This window comes from Epargyreus clarus, unplaced genomic scaffold (assembly GCF_041222505.1).
Source record: "Epargyreus clarus isolate Ecla_fem2 unplaced genomic scaffold, WU_Ecla_fem_2.2 ptg000003l, whole genome shotgun sequence".
In the NCBI taxonomy this organism is placed as follows: domain Eukaryota; kingdom Metazoa; phylum Arthropoda; class Insecta; order Lepidoptera; family Hesperiidae; genus Epargyreus; species Epargyreus clarus.
Genome location: NW_027332211.1, coordinates 6,403,544 through 6,425,977, shown reverse-complemented (window position 1 = coordinate 6,425,977; position 22,434 = coordinate 6,403,544). Strand labels below are relative to the sequence as shown.

General features: G+C 33.5%; 1 protein-coding gene across 5 annotated transcripts in view; it reads left to right on the top strand.

Annotated features, from left to right (window-relative positions):
- Window positions 1-21,855, top strand: part of LOC140751542 (uncharacterized) — a 91,007-nt gene extending 69,152 nt beyond the window's left edge. For all 5 annotated transcript variants that reach the window (XM_073085481.1, XM_073085446.1, XM_073085471.1 and 2 more), the window contains 8 exons: window positions 4,461-4,611; window positions 15,888-16,043; window positions 17,013-17,756; window positions 18,062-18,298; window positions 18,525-18,756; window positions 19,531-19,772; window positions 20,182-20,615; window positions 20,883-21,855. In XM_073085481.1, the coding sequence (XP_072941582.1) occupies window positions 4,461-4,611; window positions 15,888-16,043; window positions 17,013-17,756; window positions 18,062-18,298; window positions 18,525-18,756; window positions 19,531-19,772; window positions 20,182-20,615; window positions 20,883-21,119 (2,433 nt within the window). In that variant the 3' untranslated portion in view covers window positions 21,120-21,855. The remainder of the gene's footprint in view (window positions 1-4,460; window positions 4,612-15,887; window positions 16,044-17,012; window positions 17,757-18,061; window positions 18,299-18,524; window positions 18,757-19,530; window positions 19,773-20,181; window positions 20,616-20,882) is intronic.
- Window positions 21,856-22,434: the final 579 nt, after the last annotated feature.

Here is a 22,434-nt window from a genome sequence, read left to right as displayed (position 1 = left end):
ACGAAACAGGTAAGGCAATCGCACATCCAAAGTGAAATCTGCTCAACGCATTTTGGTAAAATCCATTGAGCAGATATAAATAATAAATTATAACATATTATGGAACCTTATATGATTACTTATTGTCGAGTTACAAGTCTATAAAGGAAAAACAAGTTACACAAGCGCAGGGCCACCAGGAAGGCACTTTCATCCGTAAAATGTATAGTGACTTCTTTAGTAATTTGCAAATGCGCTTCACGATCAATTAGCCCTTTAAGATATTTTCCCTTAGAAAATCATATTTGTAATTTATGTTATCAAGGGTGGGTAGTTTCTTAGATAGGCATGTTTGTTTATACTAAGAATTTATTCAAGTATAGTCATAGTATAGTAGACTGTAGAATACAATTTGTTGATTTGTCATTTTATTTGTATCTACGATCGCTACGATTCTTATATGAGTCATTAACTCATTAGTCATTACGCAAATCACATCGTCCATTATAGGATCAAAGCGTTTCAGATGCCGTCGTCATACTTTTTATAAGTAGCATAATAACACCTGTATATTTTTTCGGTCAAATAGACATATAAAGACAACGATTCTATAGGTAATTTGCACGCTAAGGCACGCACACATGAATATACTTCATAATAGCGAATTAAGAATGCACATTCTGTTTAAGTCGTGTAGTTTGGACCCGTATTTGAAGGTTTCCATATTTCGCAAGAGATTGTAAAGTTTGATTATATTCCATACATTACCATTATGAATGCATGTGGTTACCTACATGTCCTGTACATGTTCTACGGGACACGTGTCTAGCAACTTGCTTGGTTTAATGTTCTCCCAGTTGTGATAGCGAAACATGTCGAAACTAGAACATATGTATTAACTAAAGTTTCGTATGGTTAATGTTTTCCGCGTGTCCCACTTGTGAGGTCTTTATTCTGTTACTTTAGCTTATGTTATTAGGATTAGTTTGTCTATGTCACAAGGTTTAATGAAGCTTTAATACAATAAAGAATAAAAGATCTTATAAAAGTAGAAGTACGTATGCCAATTTGTTAACAACTTTATGTGGCTTTATATAATGTATGGACTTTAAGTATTTCACGCAGTAAGACACTACGATTAGACTAGATGAATATCTCTTATTCATTACTTAATTATTTACGCGTACATTAAATCTTCCATGTTAAAAGTCAGAACTCAAAGGCAGCGATGCATTTGATAGAATAAAAGTATGGCTTCAAAGTTCTATTTCACTTGGTTGGCTATATATGTTAAATTTGTTGCAATGACTATTGACTATCTAAACATAATACCGACAATCGGTCATTGCAGTCCATGTTTACCAGTAAATGCATAAAAAGAAGGTAACAATTAAAAAAAAAACTATATTAAATTTAAAATATACGAATCGATTTGCTATTTATATAATCCGTGTAGAGATTAATCTCGCCATTTTATAACAATAGCTTATGGATATAGAGGATCGAAGTCTAGAATTACCAACGAAGACTTGCCAACTTTCTCTCTCTTGGGTCAAGGGGCATTTCGTCGACATCCCGAGCCTTTTAACAGTACCGTCGACAATCATAAATTTATGATGCATTTTATAAAGGACGGTTCTGACCTATTTACTGCCTGATGAGAGCATTATTATAATAGAAGAAGTAAATAATGGTAGAATAAACCTTATTAAAAGATTTTTGCAGCTTTTGCCATCTTGTCCGAGTCCAAATGAAACAAGAGTTCTCCCTAAGATCAAGAGTAAGGCTCTCCAAATTGTTCAAAGTATATTAAAAATACACTTGACCCCTTACAATAAATAAAAAAGGTTATAAGCTATCTTTAATATGAATAATTTTGGAATAGCAAAAGCATACCTTTTTTTTCTTTTCGAGGGGGAAACCTTCGAAAGGTACCCGACGACGTGGGAGCGACGCCGGGTTATGTGGGATTTTTACCGCACTAAAACCCCCCTGGTGGCCGTCCTCAGCGTTTGTTGGAGAACTCCGGGATCTCCGACGGAACACAACCGGAGTCCTCTAAGTGCGATGCCCGGATCGGGCTCCGTCCTGGGGCAGCGTTCGCTCCTCCCACAACATCTGGTGATTACAACGGTATGCGACCACACATACCGCCGTCCTTCCCGGAGTAGCATACTGGACGGCTCGAGCTCCTATTCTTGGCTCTTGCCGCCCGCAACCCCGGAAGCCCCCTTTTAGTCGCCTCTTACGACAGGCAGGGGATACCGTAGCCCTATCCTAGTCCCGGAACTACAGGGACAAGCAAAAGCATACCTAGCAGTCATTTGCTTAGAGCATGTTACATGCTTGGCACATAGGTACTTAACACTTATTATATACTTAGTAACTTCACAGAACTGTTAATGGTCAGCTATAAATAACCATTCATTTAACTACGATATTCGAAGTTGTAACATGTAACGCATTAAAATGTTTAACAGTAAAGCTCGGTTCTGAATTGTTGTGTTACACGAATGTTATGTTAAGTCAGTGCCCACATTTAGGTGCATTATACAAAAGTTATGAGCGCTATTCACGAGACAGCTTGCTTAAATTTAATGACATAATACACATTTTATACTGAAACCGTTACGTCATTTTAGGTGAAGTTGCTCATAAATGTGTTTTGAATAAATATTGCAAATTAAGCATTCGAAATATTTATACGCATCGTATGGTAATCGATAAGATCTTGAAATTCCAGGCCAAATTGTTTCGGGCTATGAATGTTAGATAATACGGTAACACCTACGTCTGTCAACATTTTCGACCTTTGACTTTGACTTCGGAATATAAAATGAAATTAACACAAAAAGTATTACGCAAGCAGTCTCGCGTCGTACAAGATGACCATGTCTCTCATGCAAAGCTATCAAGTTCGAATGTTGACGAAGCCTTAAAGATTAATTTAGCTTACACGGTTGTTGATTTGTATTTATATTTATGCGTTACTATACCTGTTATAGCACACACAACAAAGGAAATCTTCGCGTAGAAGTTTGATTGTAGAAAGTAATACAATAATTATGGCTTATGGTTGACAGATAAATTATATATACTCGTAACGGGCCTATTTCTTGTTATGTCATAATAAGATAGCTTCATTTATTTCACTGAGACTTATTGCACTCGAGCTCTTGAAATTATTTCCTTAATCATTTGTAGATTTTTTTTATTTTTATTAATGATGTATTACTGATGTAATGACTTTATTTATATATTTTTCTTATTACACTTCGAATAATTTCATGAGTAACGTTTAGCTAAGACCATTGATAAGACTCTACATGTATATCTTAATTTCTTCATTGTTGCTTTTCCAATAATTATCTGCGAGAAATCGCTTTTATAGAAAGTACACCTCTTTTGTGTTTCTATATTTTATAGCGTTTGATAATATCTAAGTGGTAGAGTGGTAGAGAGACTTCTATTACATAAAATATGTACATCAATGGGTACGAAACGAATAAAAGAAAAATTATGAAAAGAATGGCAATGTTATCTTAAATTAAGATATTAAATAGAAATCGCTTCCAGGCGATGTATGATTTTTGGGTTAATCTCATCTCCGCCGTCCATCTTAAATTTTAAAGGTCTGTGTCCTAATGAAGAATTGGCGTTATTATGGAATATATTCTAATGTAATAATTAATTAAAACTACTAAAAACGTAAAACGTCCTAAATTATTACCAAAGATACCTAATCCAGTATAAAATATACGCATTCTGCTTACATAACCATAAAAGTTTTAAGGACATATACCTAATTAATAAAAGAATTAAGCCTAAAACGATTAATACCTTTATAAATCATGGAATTTAATCTATATTTATTCTATCTACGAAGGTTAATTTTGGAGGACTTAGCATGGAGTGACGAAGATATTTATAATTCGTGAAAATGTTTAAACCGTGGATAATGGTGCTGACCGCGGTACCGCGGAAGCTCGTTGCTTACATAATACGTTAATTGATTTTATTAAAGTGTTAAATCCAACAATGCCGACACGACCCACATGGCGTAGAGGTAATTAAACCTACTTTGATAAACCGTGAGTTCCGGATTCGTCTAATATTACGTAGCCTGTGATCGACTAGCAAACGTCCCAATAATTAATTTAAAATAATTATTTTGGGTTTGATGTAGTATTTAAATATAACTGTACTACCTACTTACGACACTATACATTCTAATAAAAGTATCGTGATCGTTAACGCATTATAGTTCTACTGCTGGGTATAAATCACCTCCCATGGTAGGAATACTCTAGACTATAGTGCACAAAATTGACTGAGTACGAATCGGTAGACTTCGCGTATGAACCGCAGAGAACTTTATTTTTCTCAAATATCTCAGGCACTCAGATAAAGCTTAGAGTCCTAAGGTCGGCCTATAATTGTTATTATTTTTCGTAATATTAATTCGTTTTTGTTCGTTCCAGGGCTCGCACCCGGACAGCCTGTACCGCGTGGCGGCGGGCGGCGGCGTGGGCGCCAGCAAGGTGATGCGTGTGCTGCGGCTGCTGCGGTGGCCCATCGCGCTGTTCGCCGTGTGCGTCGCGCTCGCAGTCTTCGTGTACTTCCTCATGCCTGGTAAGCTTCTGAAACCCTTTTTGCAGATACATGTATTTTAAATTAATCGTGGTGGAAGTAGTGAATATACTTACCCCGACGAAAAAGAATTCGTCCTCTGACTTGCAACACCATATGTAATTTTTAATAGACTAAATTAAAGTACATGAATAATGCGAACTGAAGTCTAATCTACATAGTTTAGATTTAGCCTTTTTTAATAAACCCTTATGTAGTGCATAAGGGTTTATTAATTGGCAGGGTTAATGCAATGTTATAAAATTTACTTTATTCATTTACAATTATTTTACATTATAAGTTTTACAACTTTTAAGTGATGCATAATTTTATGTGTATTTAACTGGATTTGCCATATACAGGGTGAATTTTTAAAACGGGCCTTCAGGGCCAAATCCGAAACTATAAGGATTAGCGAAAAATGCTGAAAGGAGTTACGAGGCTGATTTTGATAAAAATTAAAACTGCATCATTACTTTTTAAAAATAACCTTTTCCCTAGCCGGGAATCGAACGAGTTCATTTTGAAAAATAATACACCCTCTATATTATTCCACTATCTGATAGTGTTGCTTATAAGGATCAAAATCTGGGAAGTAATGATAAATTACAAACTAAAGGAAAAGCCTCAATTTTAAGAAAATACATATTATTTTATATTAATTTGGCAGTTAAGTTCCCACCATTCATCAATTTAAACATTTCGCGTATTAACAATTTTTTGGCTTAATGTTTCAAATCATTCGAAATGGACGTGTTGTTCTTCAAGAATTTATATTTTTATGTCCGACTTAGTTAAGGTTACTTTTAGGACCATGATAATAGATTTAACTTGCTATGGGCGGAGTTTCATTTAATACAGATGTAAAATTGACAATTTGCGAGAATGTCTTTTTCGAGTCAAATCCGAGTGATATCTAAACAAAGAGATATAGAAAATCATATTTTCTGTTGAAACGTAGTTATAAACAACAAACAATAACAATTTACTATTTAATCACTTATCTATTTTTATTAAAAAATAAATCCTAAAAACGGCGGTAATTTATTTGCCAAACTATTACTTTCTCATACTAAGCCGTATGTCACGGTTATAACATCGAATAATTAGTTGATTAACCAACATATTCTTCAATGGTATGACTTACGTATGTTTCCAAAGAATTACACATAAATCATTTGTTATGTATAATCCTTAAGGATTAGTATGGCAATGTATGGAAAAATATGTATTTTCTTCAAAATTTTCCTTTTCCTTTAATTTGTCACATAATATTAGTTCCCAGAATTTGATCCTTGTAAGCGACACTATCAGATGGTGGAATAATATAGAGGGTGTAATTTTTTTCAAAATGAACTCGTTCGATTCCCGGCTAGGGAAAAAGATATTTTAAAAAACTAATGATGCAGTTTTAGTTTTTATCAAAATCGGCCTCGTAACTCCTTTCAGCATTTTTCGCTAATCCTTATAGTTTCGGATTTGGCCCTGAAGGCCCGTTTTAAAAATTCACCCTGTATATGAGATGTATTAAGTTAAATTTAGTTACATCTATTTAGCGTAAAGACAAATTAGCATGTATATGAAAATGGTTCCGCCTACATAACCGTCTAGCGTCACATCACAAGGGAAGCCTACGTTAAAGTATAAAAGCGTCACTTTCAACTACTTTCACTATTTTTCGTAATAGGCTATTCGATTATCTTTTTACCTTTCAATGCTTAACAATGAATTACTTAATGCAAACATATTGTTTACTCAACTAGTAGGTAACTAATCATGTAACTGTTATTATATTGTCCGATGCTTCATGTTCGCGAATACGCCACTTCCGGTAACCTATTCCTTGCATAAGGCTTTGTAATCGTTATCAATGTTTGGTGAGCTATCTGAGTCGAGTCGTACATAATCGCAGACTTGTTTGGCCACCGAACAATCATCTAACCAAATAAAATTTAAGTGTTTGTTTGCGTGTCTCAGTTTCTGTATTTACAGACTAAAACATGTTGTTTAATGTTTGTTTGTCTGTAAGTAAAAACCATTACTTCACCTTTGATGTTTACGCAAATATAAACAGTAGAGAGGATTCACATACAAATAAAAATATGACAGTTTAAATTATATATTTCTTTCGTTTTTTGCAATTTGCACTGTGTCATAACAAACGTGAAACAAAGTTAATAACACTATTATGCTTTATCATCCATTACCTAGATATGTAATAAGTACGTTTAATGTGTAAATTATAAGAAACATAATTTGTTTCAAAACATTTCTTCTCATACACGATGCAAGAAGCATCCTATAATTATTTATTACTGATAATCTGTAGTTGTTACTCCAAGTGGCTCGTGGGGCCAGCTCATTTATTAAAGAATATATATAAAAAATATACAGGGTGAATTTTTCAAACGGGCCTTCAGGGCGAAATCCGCAACTATAAGAATTAGCGAAAAATGCTGAAAGGAGTTTCGAGGCCGGTTATGATAAAAACTAAAACTGCTTCATTACTTTTTTAAAATATTTTTTTCCCTAACCGGGAATCGAACGAGTTCATTTTGAAAAAAAATACACCCTGTATATTAAGTTATATAATACATGTGTATAGTTTCCTGTTATGTAAAGCTAAGTTGCACTAAAACATCCTTACACGCAGTCCTCTGCTCTTTGCAATTCTTATGTAATAGCGGAGTGCCATTAGTAATTTACAATTATTGTGTAAGATTGTCGCGCAAATGGATAAACATAATGATGTGAACCTAAAGGTTAAGCGCATTAGACTCTACTTTTGTATTCTTGTTAATATTGAGTTTGTACTTTTTGTGGAAAAGTAGCATATCACAAATACATAAATTCCACACTTAATGCAAGCTTTAACTAACCGGAATATACCACATTACACTTAACCATAAAAATTGTAAGGTACACGAAAGATAAAAATCCTTCAGTTAATTAGGCAAAAAATTTACATATGGAAAGCTTTTATAGCTAATTTACGAGTTAAATTACGATAATTACAGGACGGAAGCTCTGCAGGATCATAAAATAACTTTCGTAACAATTACGGTCCTTTCATGTGCAAATTTGTACTTTGTTACTTTTGAACTCTTCATAAATAATCTCACACTTTCGCATTTAACACGCGAAGGGATCTTACGAGCGTTCTTTAAGGCTTTAGTAAATTATAATAATATTATATGAAGGCGCGCTTCGGCGACATCGCGTGGCCGGATGTACCCATATTTTGTTAAGTTGCTTTGAAATTGTCTCTTATTTGCGAAGGATTGGCAAAACGAAAGTTGACCTCGCGCTCGCTATTGTAAACGGAACTTTACAATTATCGGCCAAGTGCGAGTCGAAGCCGCACACGCACGGTTCTGTACTATCAAATTTTATTTTATTATTAATTTTTGGTATTCGTTATCTTAGCAACTATAAAAGTACATTTGTGTTAAAACTTAACGTATCACCTGTTACGAACTTAAAGTATTAACTTGCATGTGGACCACCGTTTGTTTCTTTTAGTATCTATTGTTATAATTATAATAATACACAATTAAAGCCATAATAAGTCACTCTCATAATGATACGATCTATATAAAAAATCTGCTGTGGATATATGTATGTATCTATTGTGATTTTAAAAATAGAGCCCTGTGACAGACGGACAGTAATAATTGTTGTAAATAAGTAAATATTATAATCTTTATATCCAAAAAGTATTGTTATAGGTTACTAAACTCTTTGGTAATGTTTTCTGAGTTATTACTTCTTGTCAAATATTTAGAGAAATAAAGATGTGTCTGAACTAAGAAAATAAGATTTTATTATTTAAAGTATTTCACGATCCAATGTTTTAACATGGTAGCAGAGCGTGGTTAATTAATAAAAAGAATAAGAACTTCAAGAAAAACGCAGTGTGATAAAAAGACGCGTGCAAGAAAGAAAATAAAAATTTGTTTAAATGCTAGGAAAACGTTACTGTCATAAAATGGCTAAACAAGCGAAGATTGAAGATATTGTGATACCTATTTTTGATGGCGCAAACTATTCAAGCTGGAAATTTAGATTATTAACTTTGTTGGAGTACAAAGAATGCAACGAGGCCGCCATTGTGAAAGTGGAAAAAGCTGAAGCAGAATGGAAAAAGATGGATTTAAAGGCAAGAACAATAATTATGAGTACAATCTCTGACAAGCAATTGGAATACATCACCGATTGTAAAACAGCCTATGAAATGCTAAGTAAGTTCGATAAGATATACCTAACACAGTCTACAGCCATGCAAATTATTTGCAGAGCGAAAATAGAAGAGATTAAACTGAACAATTATAATACTATAGAAGATTTCTTTGTGGAGTTCGAGAAAACAATAAATGAGTTTAAAACGGCTGGAGGAAAAATAAATGAACCTGAAAAGTTAAGATACTTCTTAAGAGCGCTCCCACCAAGCTATAGTTATATTGGAGACTTTCTCGATGTAATTCCAGAAGAACAAAGAACAGTTGATTATGTATGTTCCAAAAATAAAAGAGAAAAATATGTCTACTAGAGACTCAGATAAGAAAAATAATATGAGCACATTTGCCACGAAAACTATAGCTCAATGCTTTGTATGTGGAAAGACTGGTCATCTCAAGAAGGACTGTTGGTATGCACAGAGATATAATCAAGGACAACAAACTGCTAGAGGTCAGCGAGGATCACAGAGAGGTTACAACAGCGGTGGATATTATAGAGGTCATATCCGAGGCAGAGGTCAAAAACATTTTAAGGGTCAAGGTCAGTCCAGTGGTAAATCTTCAAACAACTTTGCAGGAGAGTCATGGACAGCTCAAGTATGTAATTCCGAAATAAATCAGGTAACACAAGAATATGATAATGATGGTGAAATTAATTGGCTTTTAGATAGCGGGTGTACCGACCATATAATAAAAAATGATACATATTTTTATAATTTTATAGATCTGAAAAGTCCTGTTTATGTAAAACTGCCAGATGGTAACATGTTAAAAGCCACTAAAGTAGGCACTGTTAAAATTTATTTTAAAACCTATTACAATCTAAAGTATGTAGATTTAAAAAATGTTTATTTTGTTGAAGGCATTAAACAAAATTTGTTAAGCTTTTCAAAAATAACTAAAAGTTGCACTATAGTAGCAAAAAATGAAAATGCAAAAATTTATAATAGTCTCAGAGAATTAATAGTTGTTGCTGATAAAATAAACAATTTGTATTCTATAAAAAGTTTTGTATGCAAAAGAGAAATGTATGCACATTCAATAACTTTGACTCAGAAAGAAAACTGGCATAGGGCACTTGGTCATGTTAATTTTCAGTATTTGAATAAATTGATAAATAATAAATTATTAGATGGTTTGCCTGATAGAATTGAAAGCACAGAAATGAAATGTTCAAATTGTATACAAAGTAAAATGAGTAATGTACCTTTTGAAAATAATAGAACAAAGACAACTAAAATTTTAGAATTAATTCATACTGATTTAAATGGTCCACATAGTACTACTGGTTATGGTGGAGAGAAATATTTTCTTACATTTATCGATGATTATAGTAAATGCACAAGGATATTTTGTATTAAAAGTAAAGCTGAAGTTGCGAGTTGTTTCATAGAATTTGTAAATTTATTAGAAAATAAATTCAACCAAAGAATTAAGAAAATTCAGTGTGACAATGGTAGAGAATATTTAAATAAAGAGATTTACAATTTTATAAGGTATAAGGGTATAGAGTTATTACCATGTCCACCCTACGTTCATGAATTAAATGGAGTAGCGGAAAGGTATAACAGATCTGCTATGGACATAGCTAGGTGTTTAATGAGAGAAGCTAAAATTCACAGAAGGTATTGGCCTGAATTTATAAAAACAGCAGCATATTTAAAAAATCGTACAATTGCAAATACGGTAGAAAATAAAACACCTTATGAGATATTTTTTAAAATAAAACCAAATGTCGAACATTTAAAAATATATGGAAGTAGAGTTTATGTTAGGGTTCCAGAAGTTTTAAGAAAAAGTAAATGGGATGATAAAGCACAAAAGGGTATTTTAGTAGGTTATAATGAAAATAGTTATCGAGTTCTATTAAATAACAAAATAATTAATGCTAGGCATGTACAGGTAATTGAAGAAAATACTAAACTGATTTGCTTAGAAAAAGTAGATGATCCAAAAGATAAAGATTTAGAATTAGACCAAATTTTAAAAGAAATAGTAAATGAGGAAAGTGATAAAAAATATGAAGACGCGGAGGAGATTAATTCTAATAATACCTTGAAGGATCTTGTAGTTGATGATAGTTTAAATGATAATGGAGACAAAAATGTAGTAGAAAAGAGAAAGAGAAATCCAGTTTCTAGATATGGTAATCCAGTTTCACATTTTATATATGTTAACTATATTGATGCCAGTGTACCTAATACTTTTGAGGAGGTGATGAACTCCAATGATTATAAACAATGGAAAATAGCAATGGACTCAGAAATAAATAGCATAAATAAAAATAATACTTGGTAAATTGTTGAAAAACCAAAAGATAAAAAGGTTATAGATGTTGAGTGGGTTTTCAGAAAGAAAAGCAACAATATTTATAAAGCTAGATTAGTTGTGAGAGGATTTCAGCAAAATGAATACATTGATAATGCTTACTCACCGGACGGAAAAATGCAAACTTTGAAAATTTTATTGTCATACAGTTGTAAGAATAATTTATTTATTGAACAGATGGATGTAGAAACAGCTTTTTTAAATGCTTATGTAAAATCAGAAGTTTATGTAAATCAACCGAAAGGTTATGAAATTGGCGACAATAAAGTTTACAAATTGAAAAAAGCACTCTATGGTCTTAAAGAAAGCCCTAAAGTATGGTACGAATGTTTTGATACATTTATTAAAACGTTGAATTTTGTTAGAAGTAACTATGATAACTGTTTATATGTTAATAGAGCAAGCAAAGATCCAATATATATATTAATATATGTTGATGATTTTTTAATATGTTGTAAAAATAAAACTAAAATAGACGAGGTAAAAACTAGTTTAATGAAAAGATTTATTATGAAAGACTTGGGTAAAGTTAAAAGCTATGTTGGAATAGATATTGATTATAGTGAGGATAAAGGTATAATGACTCTAAACCAAACAAAATATATTGAATCTTTGGCTGCAAAATATGATCTGAAAAATACTAAGTTATATGATACTCCAATGGAAACAAATTTAAAACTGGAACAAGTTAGAGAAATAGATGAAACTATTAAGTACAGAAATATAATAGGTGAATTGTTATATATTAGTACAGGCACAAGGCCAGATGTAGCGTACAGTGTTAATTATTTGAGTAGATACCAAAGTTGCTATAACGAAACACACCACAAATATGCAATGAGAATATTAAAATATTTCTATAATACTAAGGATCTAAGTTTAACTTATAATGATAATGTGGATACTGAAATATTAGATTGTATGGTAGATTCTGATTTTGCTGGAGATAATGTTGATAGAAAATCTACAACTGGTTTTATTATTAGATTGTATGGAAACTTAATTTATTGGAAATCACGTAAACAAAATACAGTAACTAAATGTTCAACTTTTGCAGAATATACTGCTATGTCAGAGGCAGTAACAGAAGTACTTTTTATTAGAAACTTACTAAGTGAATCATTTGATGTAAAATTTCGTGATCCAATAAAACTGTATGTAGATAACTCAGGTGCAGTTGCAATAGCTAAATACGGCAACTTTACAAAGAATTCGAAGCACATCGAAGTGCAGTATCATTATGTAAATGAGAACTATGAAAAGAAAATAATTGATATTGTAAAAATTAATACTAAATTTAATTTGGCAGACTTTAAATAAGGCAAGTTTTTTGAAGAACAGGTTAGAGTTAAGATTGATTTAGATATGTTATTAGTATGTAATAGTTATGTTATGAGATTATAAATTTAAGGAGGCGTGTTGTAAATAAGTAAATATTATAATCTTTATATCCAAAAAGTATTGTTATAGGTTACTAAACTCTTTGGTAATGTTTTCTGAGTTATTACTTCTTGTCAAATATTTAGAGAAATAAAGATGTGTCTGAACTAAGAAAATAAGATTTTATTATTTAAAGTATTTCACGATCCAATATTTTAACAATAATAATAGGGTCCCGTGTTTATCCATTCAGTACGGAACCCTAAAAGATGAGCTTTATACAATTTTATGTTTATGGACACGTGCCCTCTGATCCCACTTTCATTCCCTTACTTAACTCAATGTAATTTATCTGACTTTGAAAAATGCCTTCCTTATTGAGATAGAATATTGTTACGGCGATGTCGTAATGGTATTTGGTTTCTTATTTTTTACATTTTACTGATCACCAAAGTCCAATTTTTATATGTTTTGTATACTTTTTATGAACAGAATGAAGGAATCATTTAAATGGAGTTGTTGTACGTGCAATTGTTGACAGCTTTGAGTAAAACTTAAAGTCTAGCTCTCCTTCCTTCCTACCTTCTGTTTTGTAGACAGCATTTATTTCATACACGTAAACCGCTAAACCGTAAAATTATCCTTAAATTATGCAACAATAAGTAATAGGGATAAATAAGCATTTACTTGTAGGTCCTTGAATACACCACCTTTATCTAAAATAGATTAAATCAATGATTGCTTTTAATATTGAAATACATGTAAAGTCGTTAAGGGGAAATTTATAAAATAGCCTTAAGACGTTAATAAGCAGCTTATGCGGCTTCTAAATTACACCTCATATGCTACTGTTATGTAATATTTAATAGGTTTTGCTACATATATGAGAGCGTCAGTTGTTCTCAATCTTTATTTTCGTTAACAAACGGCATTTTTAGAAACAAATGGACAAATATCTGCGTATTAAGTGTAACATCTAAAATTGTAATTCATTTATTATTTATTTATTTGTAAACAATCTGTTTAGTAAAATGAACTGATTTACTCGTTAATTATTCAAAACATCGAATGTATGTAAATTATTTAATGACAAGTATGATCAATTAGCTATTTGAACCGGTACTCCTATCTGATTAGGTTGGGGGCGCTAAAATTCTATCTTACGTAATAATAATGGATGTATGGATTGTGCCCTCTAACACTTAGAAATACTGCCAAAATAACTTGCCTTGATCATAAGAAAATTCAATTAGGAAACCTATTTTCCTTAAAGATCTCTATCGTGCTCTGATAATCTGAAAAAGTTTTTTTCTTTTTTTTTATAATATAAGAGTAACAGACGAGCATGCAGTCCACCTGAGGGTAAGTTGCTACTGCCGCCCATGGAGATCTGTAATCAACCCCAGAGAGGATTAGATATTCCTACCTGAGGTCGGCCACAGATGCGCCGCTACCCCTGAGGACTAAGCTGGAACGCCTCGGAAAAGTCTGTCTCCCTTACCACACCCTTCAAAACGGAACACAACAGCGCTTAACGCTGTTATTATAAGGCAGAAATAGATGTCGCGGTGGTGCCGCCGGAGTCGAACCACAAAGGGTTCTACCACCTTCAAAACTACTAGTAAGTCTTACAAGCCTTACAAGTAGTGGGACGTCACTTAAGAATAATTATAGTTATGCTCTCTTTGCCTGGACTGATTTGTTAAAAATAGGTTGAGAACCACTGACCCAAGTGGACACTAGGGTGCCGGCGTGAAATTACATCCCGCTTAATGATTAACCTCGTGTTGGTGTTGTCGGCGAAGCAATTAGCCATACGTCGCAACGGCTAATGAACATTCTGCGCCATTTCACTTACACGCCAATCAAGTCAATTTGACTTTAATACGTAAGGCGTTACCGTTCCAGTCTTGTCTAGTTTCCGAGTAATCGATTGATAATAGAGCTATCTATGTACGCTTAAATTACTACCTTAATATTGGAAGACTAGCTGACCCGGCAAACTTTGTACCGCCTCAAAATCTATTTATCAAATATATTTCATATAAAGTATAGCCTATGTTACTCGTAGATAATGTAGCTTTCGAACGGTGAAATAATTTTTAAAATCGGTCCAGTAGTTTTTGAGCCTATTCATTACAACCAAACAAACAAACAAAGTTTTCCTCTTTATAATATTAGTGTAGATTGTTTCGTATTAATTTAAAATTATAATTCTTATGATGCCAAAACTGTTTGTAGTTCTACTGATTAATCTTAGAAAACAATTAAACCGATTTTAATGGAACATTTACACGTATGCCTATAGAGTATCTTATTGTCATGAGATACATTTTTTTACAAAACCACAAGCTCAGTTTTCTTGTGTTAAATTTAAAAAATCCAAGCAGAACGCGTTCGGAAGCTCGTAATTAAATCTAATGTTCTTCTTGCTACATCCATGCATTAAGTCATACCTATTTAATAACATTAACTCGTGGGTATCCGCACATCTAGACTGTATTACCCAATGACGGCAGAATTGAATCAGCTGCACTAATTACCATTTATATCAGTTATTGAGCAATGATGATAAGGATTAATGGTTGAACCAGACACCGATTTCATATTGTGCTAGTGACTTTTGATCTCTGCTTTCGCTGCACGTCTCCAATCTCTGGCAGTGACTTCTTTCTGTTACGTCACTAACAATGTTCTATATCCAATGTCAGAGTTCGTATACATAATTAAAATGAGCCTACTTTTGTTAAAATAACTCGTATGTTTTCATATACGTTGACGGTTTTGAGGTTAGTAGGTCCTCACTATTGTACTATGCAAGATAACGGGAAGATAATATTCAAATCTGCAAGTATTGGCTCGTTGTTAAGGTTAACAAGTGTCATGTAAATAGGCATTCTATTTTACCAGTTATGGCTATAAATTTTCCTCTGCGTTTAAAATATAATTTCATAGTTAATTGATTTTAAATAAAGATAAAGTCTACTCATCTCTTATAATTCATATGCAATCGTAATCCTATTTACCTTGTTGCAACTCAGACGCAGCTCTACTTTTGCTTGCCTATCTAAAGTGTGAATCTTCTATCCAACAAAGCAACGATTGGCTGTATGTACATATGTATATTATAATTCCGGTTACTTGTCTTCGTTGTATTCAAATTAAAGTTACGGTTTTATTAGTTTTATGACTTCCTTATAATATGCCCAAATGACTACGGGTGTTTTATAATTACGATTACTAATTGTAAAGCAACCTTTATAACATGACGTCATACATTCATATATGAGCGCGTAATTTAAAAATATTCATATATACCTTGAACTATTCCAGATAACATGGAAGCTGATATAAATACAGTGAACGCTACATTCTGGGAAGAGAGCTTCGCAAGCGCACAATCAAATAGCGGTATCAGCAAATCCGACCGCAAGAAGCCAGACGCAAGAAGTCGGGAAGCGGAAACAAGTACACGGAAACATACACTGGGTATTTATAATAGTGCCTTTAACTTATGCCTAGGCTGACCACCCAGCGGCTCCTAATGTCTATGCGATAGTTGTCTAGACTGTGTTGAGATTAAGCGACTGTTTAAGCTACTGGCGCTTCGTCTAATTTATTGGAGACCAACGATACGTGTTTGAGTTTATTCAGAAATCTGTCAACAGTCGAGTGGCTGCGCATTATAGATGAACAATGTACAAACTTCTAAGTAGTCATAATATAAACTAAGTCATGATCAATATATATCAATACTAAGATCAATACTAAGTCATGATAATAATCAATTTCAGAAATAGAAAGAAATCTTTCAATTTACTATTGCAATATTTAGATTTTTAGACCTGAGATATGTTGCTATACTTAAACATATTATAAATATAACTATCACTTGAAAGACATACCTAAGCACTCAATAGAACCCGCTTGAAATGAAAGCTTTGGGCTAGAGCCCAATAGAAGAGACGTCGGGCGCGTTCGAAATAACTGAATATCTTATTTTCAAAACACATAGAGCCATTGAATATTTTGTATAAATATATAATATGATGTTCGTACTCTATCTATTCGATGGGTATTTCATACGTAGGTGCCTAGGTCCATAGAATGGAACATTTATACAATTCGTAAGCTCGTAAGGAGGTATTGTTCCATGAAATTGTCTTTTGTATTTAGTTAATTACATAATCGTAATTTGAATCTATACTGCAATTTTTAATTAACATATATTTCTTATATTCATACAATTAATATAGTAGATACCATGTTGTGCTCCACGGGTTTATATTTTTATGTTTATAACGATGCATTTTGCACTCTTTAGTATTGTTCCTACTTTACACCGCTAAATATGACAACACCTCACATTTTGTTTTCGTTTTGGGACATAATGTTATTTTAGTCGATTGCTATTATTATTAAATGAATATGATTGTTAATAACTTTTATACAATGCAGGTACGAAAACATCAGAAATTGATTTCTATGGTGCTGATGCTGACAACAATTTTGATTTGACCTCCATAGTAGACTCAGTTACTGAAAGCAGTACAAAAAGGAAATTGCCTATTCCACCAGTATTTCCTAAAAATATTGAGCCCGAAGTTCAATACGGCAATGAAAAAGCTGATACAGAGAGAATAAGATCACCTAAGCTATTGGAAGACACTAATACCGTGCCAAACGATTCAACACTTAAACCCCATATCACTCAAAAACCAGAGAAACCTCTGGCTATCTACTTCAAGGATGGTACTGGAATCACTACCACAAGCACCGAAGCAGCCACAAGAGTGGAAACTTTTACAAGTGCAGAATCCGTCAATGAGTTTGCAAGTTTGGGTGAAAGACAAACAACGAAGAATAATGAACTGTTTCAATCCAAATTAAGGCCACTTGTTTTCAAGGAGTCTCCTCTATTACCTAAAAACAAGAAAACTATTTTCAACGAGCCTATTGTTGTAGAACCTGAACTTCCACTCGAGATCCAAGAATTTTACAGCCGCCCAGTAGTGAATGCTGACATCAAGTTCACTTCAGGTCATTCTAAACTTTTTGGTATATCTATAGAGGATGCAGAAAAAATGAAGTCCACAACACAGAGCTCAGCTTATAACACTAGAGTTTCTCCTACGTTACCAACGTGGCGTGATGGTGATGATTCCACCACGAAAAAGTATCCCATTAATGTAAATTCAGATGGTATGTTCGGTTTTGTAATGTTATCTAGGGATGCATGTGGGCTATTAACATGCAGTGTGCAGGTACGAAGGCTAAATTTGATGGTGTCGGTATGTCGCATGCATGGATTTTTTGTCTCTATCTCACATCTTAGTAACAAACAAATATTGTTGTGTTGTACTAATAACGGTCTTCTATTAGTTTTGCCTAAAAATTTCAATAATGTCTGATTTTGGCTTTTTAAAATTAACGCGTCGCACTTAAAATTTAAAATTATACATATCTTGTTAATACGGATACTGACGTAGAACCTGATTATGTTTTAGTGCCGCAATGTCGTTCAACTCGCATCCCGCTGTGTCGAGGTGTTCTCCCGTACGATCTCGCTGGATCGCCGGCAAAGTTCGGTGACGTCGAAGTCACGTCCCTGCTCTCTCAGATTGAGTATCTCGTCGCTACCAATTGCAGCGATCGCGTAAAGCACTTCGCTTGCGCCTTGCTCGAACCTGAATGTAGTCCACTTCCATATTCGTCGAAGATGCCTTGCTACAATCTCTGTAAAGGTAAGATTACAATGATTACTTTGCAATATAAATAATCAATTAAATTGATTTAACTAGTCTACCCCAACTTTTATTGACCATTATCCTATTTTCATATGTGATGTAAGTAATGTTTGACGTAATGATATTTGACCTACCTTTTTGTGTACTTGAGTTACATTTGGACTTAGAATATGTGCGTATTTATTGATAATATCGCTAATTTGAGACTTCTGCTAATTTTCAGCTATCGTAGACAACTGCGAAGGGTTTATGCCCCGAGAGCTAGCAGGGGTATTCAACTGCAACCAGTATTCGAGCAGTCAGTGCATCAACGCGAGGAGCCCGTGCTACGAACGTGAGCTCACGTGCGGAGACGGGTCGTGTGTGCCACGGGATTGGATCTGCGATGGAACTAAAGATTGTCCCGGAGGAGAAGATGAAGCCATTTGTGCTGTTTGCGAACAAAATGAATTTAGGTAGGTTATTGAATAGCTCATCTACATCATTAAACTATTTTTGTCTGTCTCACTGCTAAAAGTATCCTTTTAGTGTTACAAGCGAATATGCCAACACACTTACGTATTGCGTGTTGACTTTACATTAGAAAATAATGTTTTACCTATCCCTAAGATATGTGTGTAATTTTCCTTAAGATTCTACCAAAAATAGTAATAAAACTAAAATTTTAAATTTTAATTCAAAATAATCAAAATACAATTTAACTCCATTAGTATACAGACGGAATAGCGGATAACTAGCTTTTACCTTTTAACATTTCTGCATTAGTATTTTGTAGCATGCAATTTGTAATATGCAGATACTCTGGCGCACTTAAAACGTAACAAGCTACTATCTACGATCTAGATGACTTAAATGTCACTTGAACTCATCTAAAACAAATTACATGCACTTACTCTACTCTACGACACATGTATTCATACTTCTTATTGTATGAGTCCTTTTCAAATGGGTGTGTAAACGTGTACTTATTTATAAAGTGCTATTCTATTGCCAGTTCTAAATGCTATTTTGACTAAGTGTGTATTTTGTTTGGCTTAGTTTCATTAATTAAACTTTAGCTTTTTATTGTTTTATTTAGAATATTAAATTAATAGATTGGATTTATTGAAATTTTTAAATAATCAAATAATTTAATTTAATTATTTGGTCCCACAATTTAAACATACTTTATTTACGTTACTACGTAGCATAAAAATGTAAATATATAAAAATAAATCTTAACATTACAGATGTCATTCTGGTCCTTGCATCTTCAAGCGGTGGATATGCGACGGCTACACGGACTGCCCTTCTGGTGAAGATGAAAGCGAAGAGCTGTGTGGACCCAAGCCACGTATGAGGAAGATTACTGAGAACGAAGCTGGTGAAGAACCTGGTGAGGAATCAGCCGGTTCTGCCCCAGCGCCGTCCATCAGACGACCAAACAGAGTGCATCAGCTTGCAGACAGGACTGACAATTTACATAGGATCGGTTAGTATTTTTTGTTCCGAAATATTTAAAAATGCAGGCATCCCAATTATCCACACGAACAGAAAATAGAACTTCTAAATACGTTTACAGGTTTCCTTTCTTATTAATTTATATTTATCAGTTTTATCACAATAAATGTTCATTTAAATACTTAATAATTATTTGATTATGTAACGCACTACAGAATAGGGCCTCTACAGAATATAATAGTCCCTTGGCGGCATATCGCGCGGACAAACGGGTGCCGAAAGGCTGCTAAGTCACGCCCTAAGTCTTGGTAACGCCGCGCGGCGCGTTCTGTCATGTTAAATCGTAGTTAGTCGTGTTCCAGCAACCGTTGAGTGTGCATTCATTTCGACTTCGACAGACCTCATATGTATCAATTATTATTATTCTTATTATTTTACAGGAGAAAGTGACAGCAGCAAGGAGTTACTCGAAACCAGCGATAGTAACAACGCGTTCAAAAGAAACTTCACACGTCGACCATCACCCTCCCGTCTAACACCATACTCGCATCCAATGCTTCATGAACCTAAACAGGAATCCGGAGAAGGTCCAGTAACCGTAAGGAGATTCTTGACTAACATTTATAAAGAAACCAGACCCAAAAAAACTGAAAATGTTGAAGAAAAACACGATTCTGTCGAAGATGTGAACATTGGTGATGTTGGGATATTTGAGGACACAGAAAAGGAAAAGAAAGAGGAACCACAGAAAAGACCTAAGTTATTACCAAAGTCGAAAATTACGACGACAACAACAACTTTATCGCCGTCGACGCGGCTTGATAAATCTATGACTAAGTTGGAAAAAGCTATCAATGGTGCCGCCATGTTAAGAGTAAGATGAAATTTAAATACTTTTCGTTGTATCTATAAAATATCTAACTAATTGTTTTCTTCTTTTGCTAAAAGAACATTGAGCCTCCGCTGGTTTAAATTTAGTTTAACTTTATTTAAATCTGTGTAAAAGTAAATAAAGGAATTATACATTGACACTGAAATTAAGTGATACTTACTTTGCCAAAGGACACTCACTTTTGTCCCCGTTCAGATCGAAATAATAAATATCTACAGTGTTATATGTTTTATGAATCTTATTTTCCAGAAAGCCGCCTCGGCGAACCAGGCAGAAATCGCTGACGAGTCCCCGGAAGTCAACGGCACAGTGGTCGACAAAGTAGACGATTACTCAGGGAATGCGGGATCTCTCAGTGCTCATGCTTCACCGTGTCCAAGTGGAGAACTCCGATGTGTTGATGGCAGATGTATCGCACTCGCTCAATTGTGTGATGGAACCATTGACTGCTCCGACCATGCTGACGAGGACAACTGCTACACGTGATAGGAATACTCCAGAAGTTAGATTTAAGTGATTACTTGGTTAAGTTTGTCGTAAGTTATTGTAAATGAAGATTTTGATTTAGATTAGTTTTATAACAGGAGAATATCCACTATGGAAATATTATTTACTTTTAATTTCGTAGCATTCATGACAAATATAATGGAATGGAACTCAATATTTCAAGCTTCATGGTTAGTGGTGTTTAGGTAGAAGGACTTTGAATCTTTAATTACTGCTAATGGCAAATATTCATAAATGAACATTTTCGTGCTGCGAAGACCACATTGCGGAGTTAGTACAGAAGTTAGAGTAATTTTCGTTCAACACGAACTTCTTGATTGAGCGAGTTGATGGCTTGAATAAAGCAGCACAAAACCCCTGGTTCCCAAGAAATAGAATCAGACGAAGTGTAGCTAGGTCATAAGACGATGATTTTATATATCTGGGAACATCCAAAAAGCTGATGGAAGCGCAGTTTGTGGAATTGCAGCAAGTAGCTGAGGAAGGGATTGCTGAAGGGTATAAGCTCGATCACTAACTTTAATCATCTCTTAATTAGGGAGATGAGATATATTCCAGGCCTCACCAAGAACAAGACATCGAAGTTCAGTTCTGGGTTATATATTTGAACATTCAACACAAAATGATGGAGTTTTTCATGTTTTCTTGTAATTTAATATTAAAATTACTGAATATTGCGAACGTTAATTTACTATACGAGATTAACGACTATCTTATATCATACTTCCATAATAAAAAAAAATATATTAACATTTATTTTGATATAAGTATTAGTGTATGTTTGTGTGTTCTTTTAATATTGAATTTATACATCTTTACCTAATAGCAGTAGCTGTCTTTTCTATGGAATATTTAACAGATACTTATATTTCGACAAAATTTTGTAATTTTATAAAATAGATGTTTTTATAGTGGTGCTAGATATTATTCATATATCATTACATTACATTAATAAACCCTTTCTCATCATTTATATAGCTCTCTTGAGTATCGTTAGATATCTTTATTATCAAATAGCTTGATTCATGTGTATATGTAGAGGAATCGGATTAGTTAATTTTTTGAGGTTTTTTATAAATATCAGTTGATAGTTCGGCAACGTGTACCCAAAAGAGTTGAAATAACACTGAAAATACTTCCACCGTGAATCAAACGATTTGATAAAAAGTTTTTATTTATATAGTAAGCCTTATTTTAATATCGGTAGCGGATAAGAATTTGGATTTTTGAATAAGCTTGAGTTGGTATACGCTGTGATAATTAAATGCATGTTTTTTTATTAATTGGATAGATT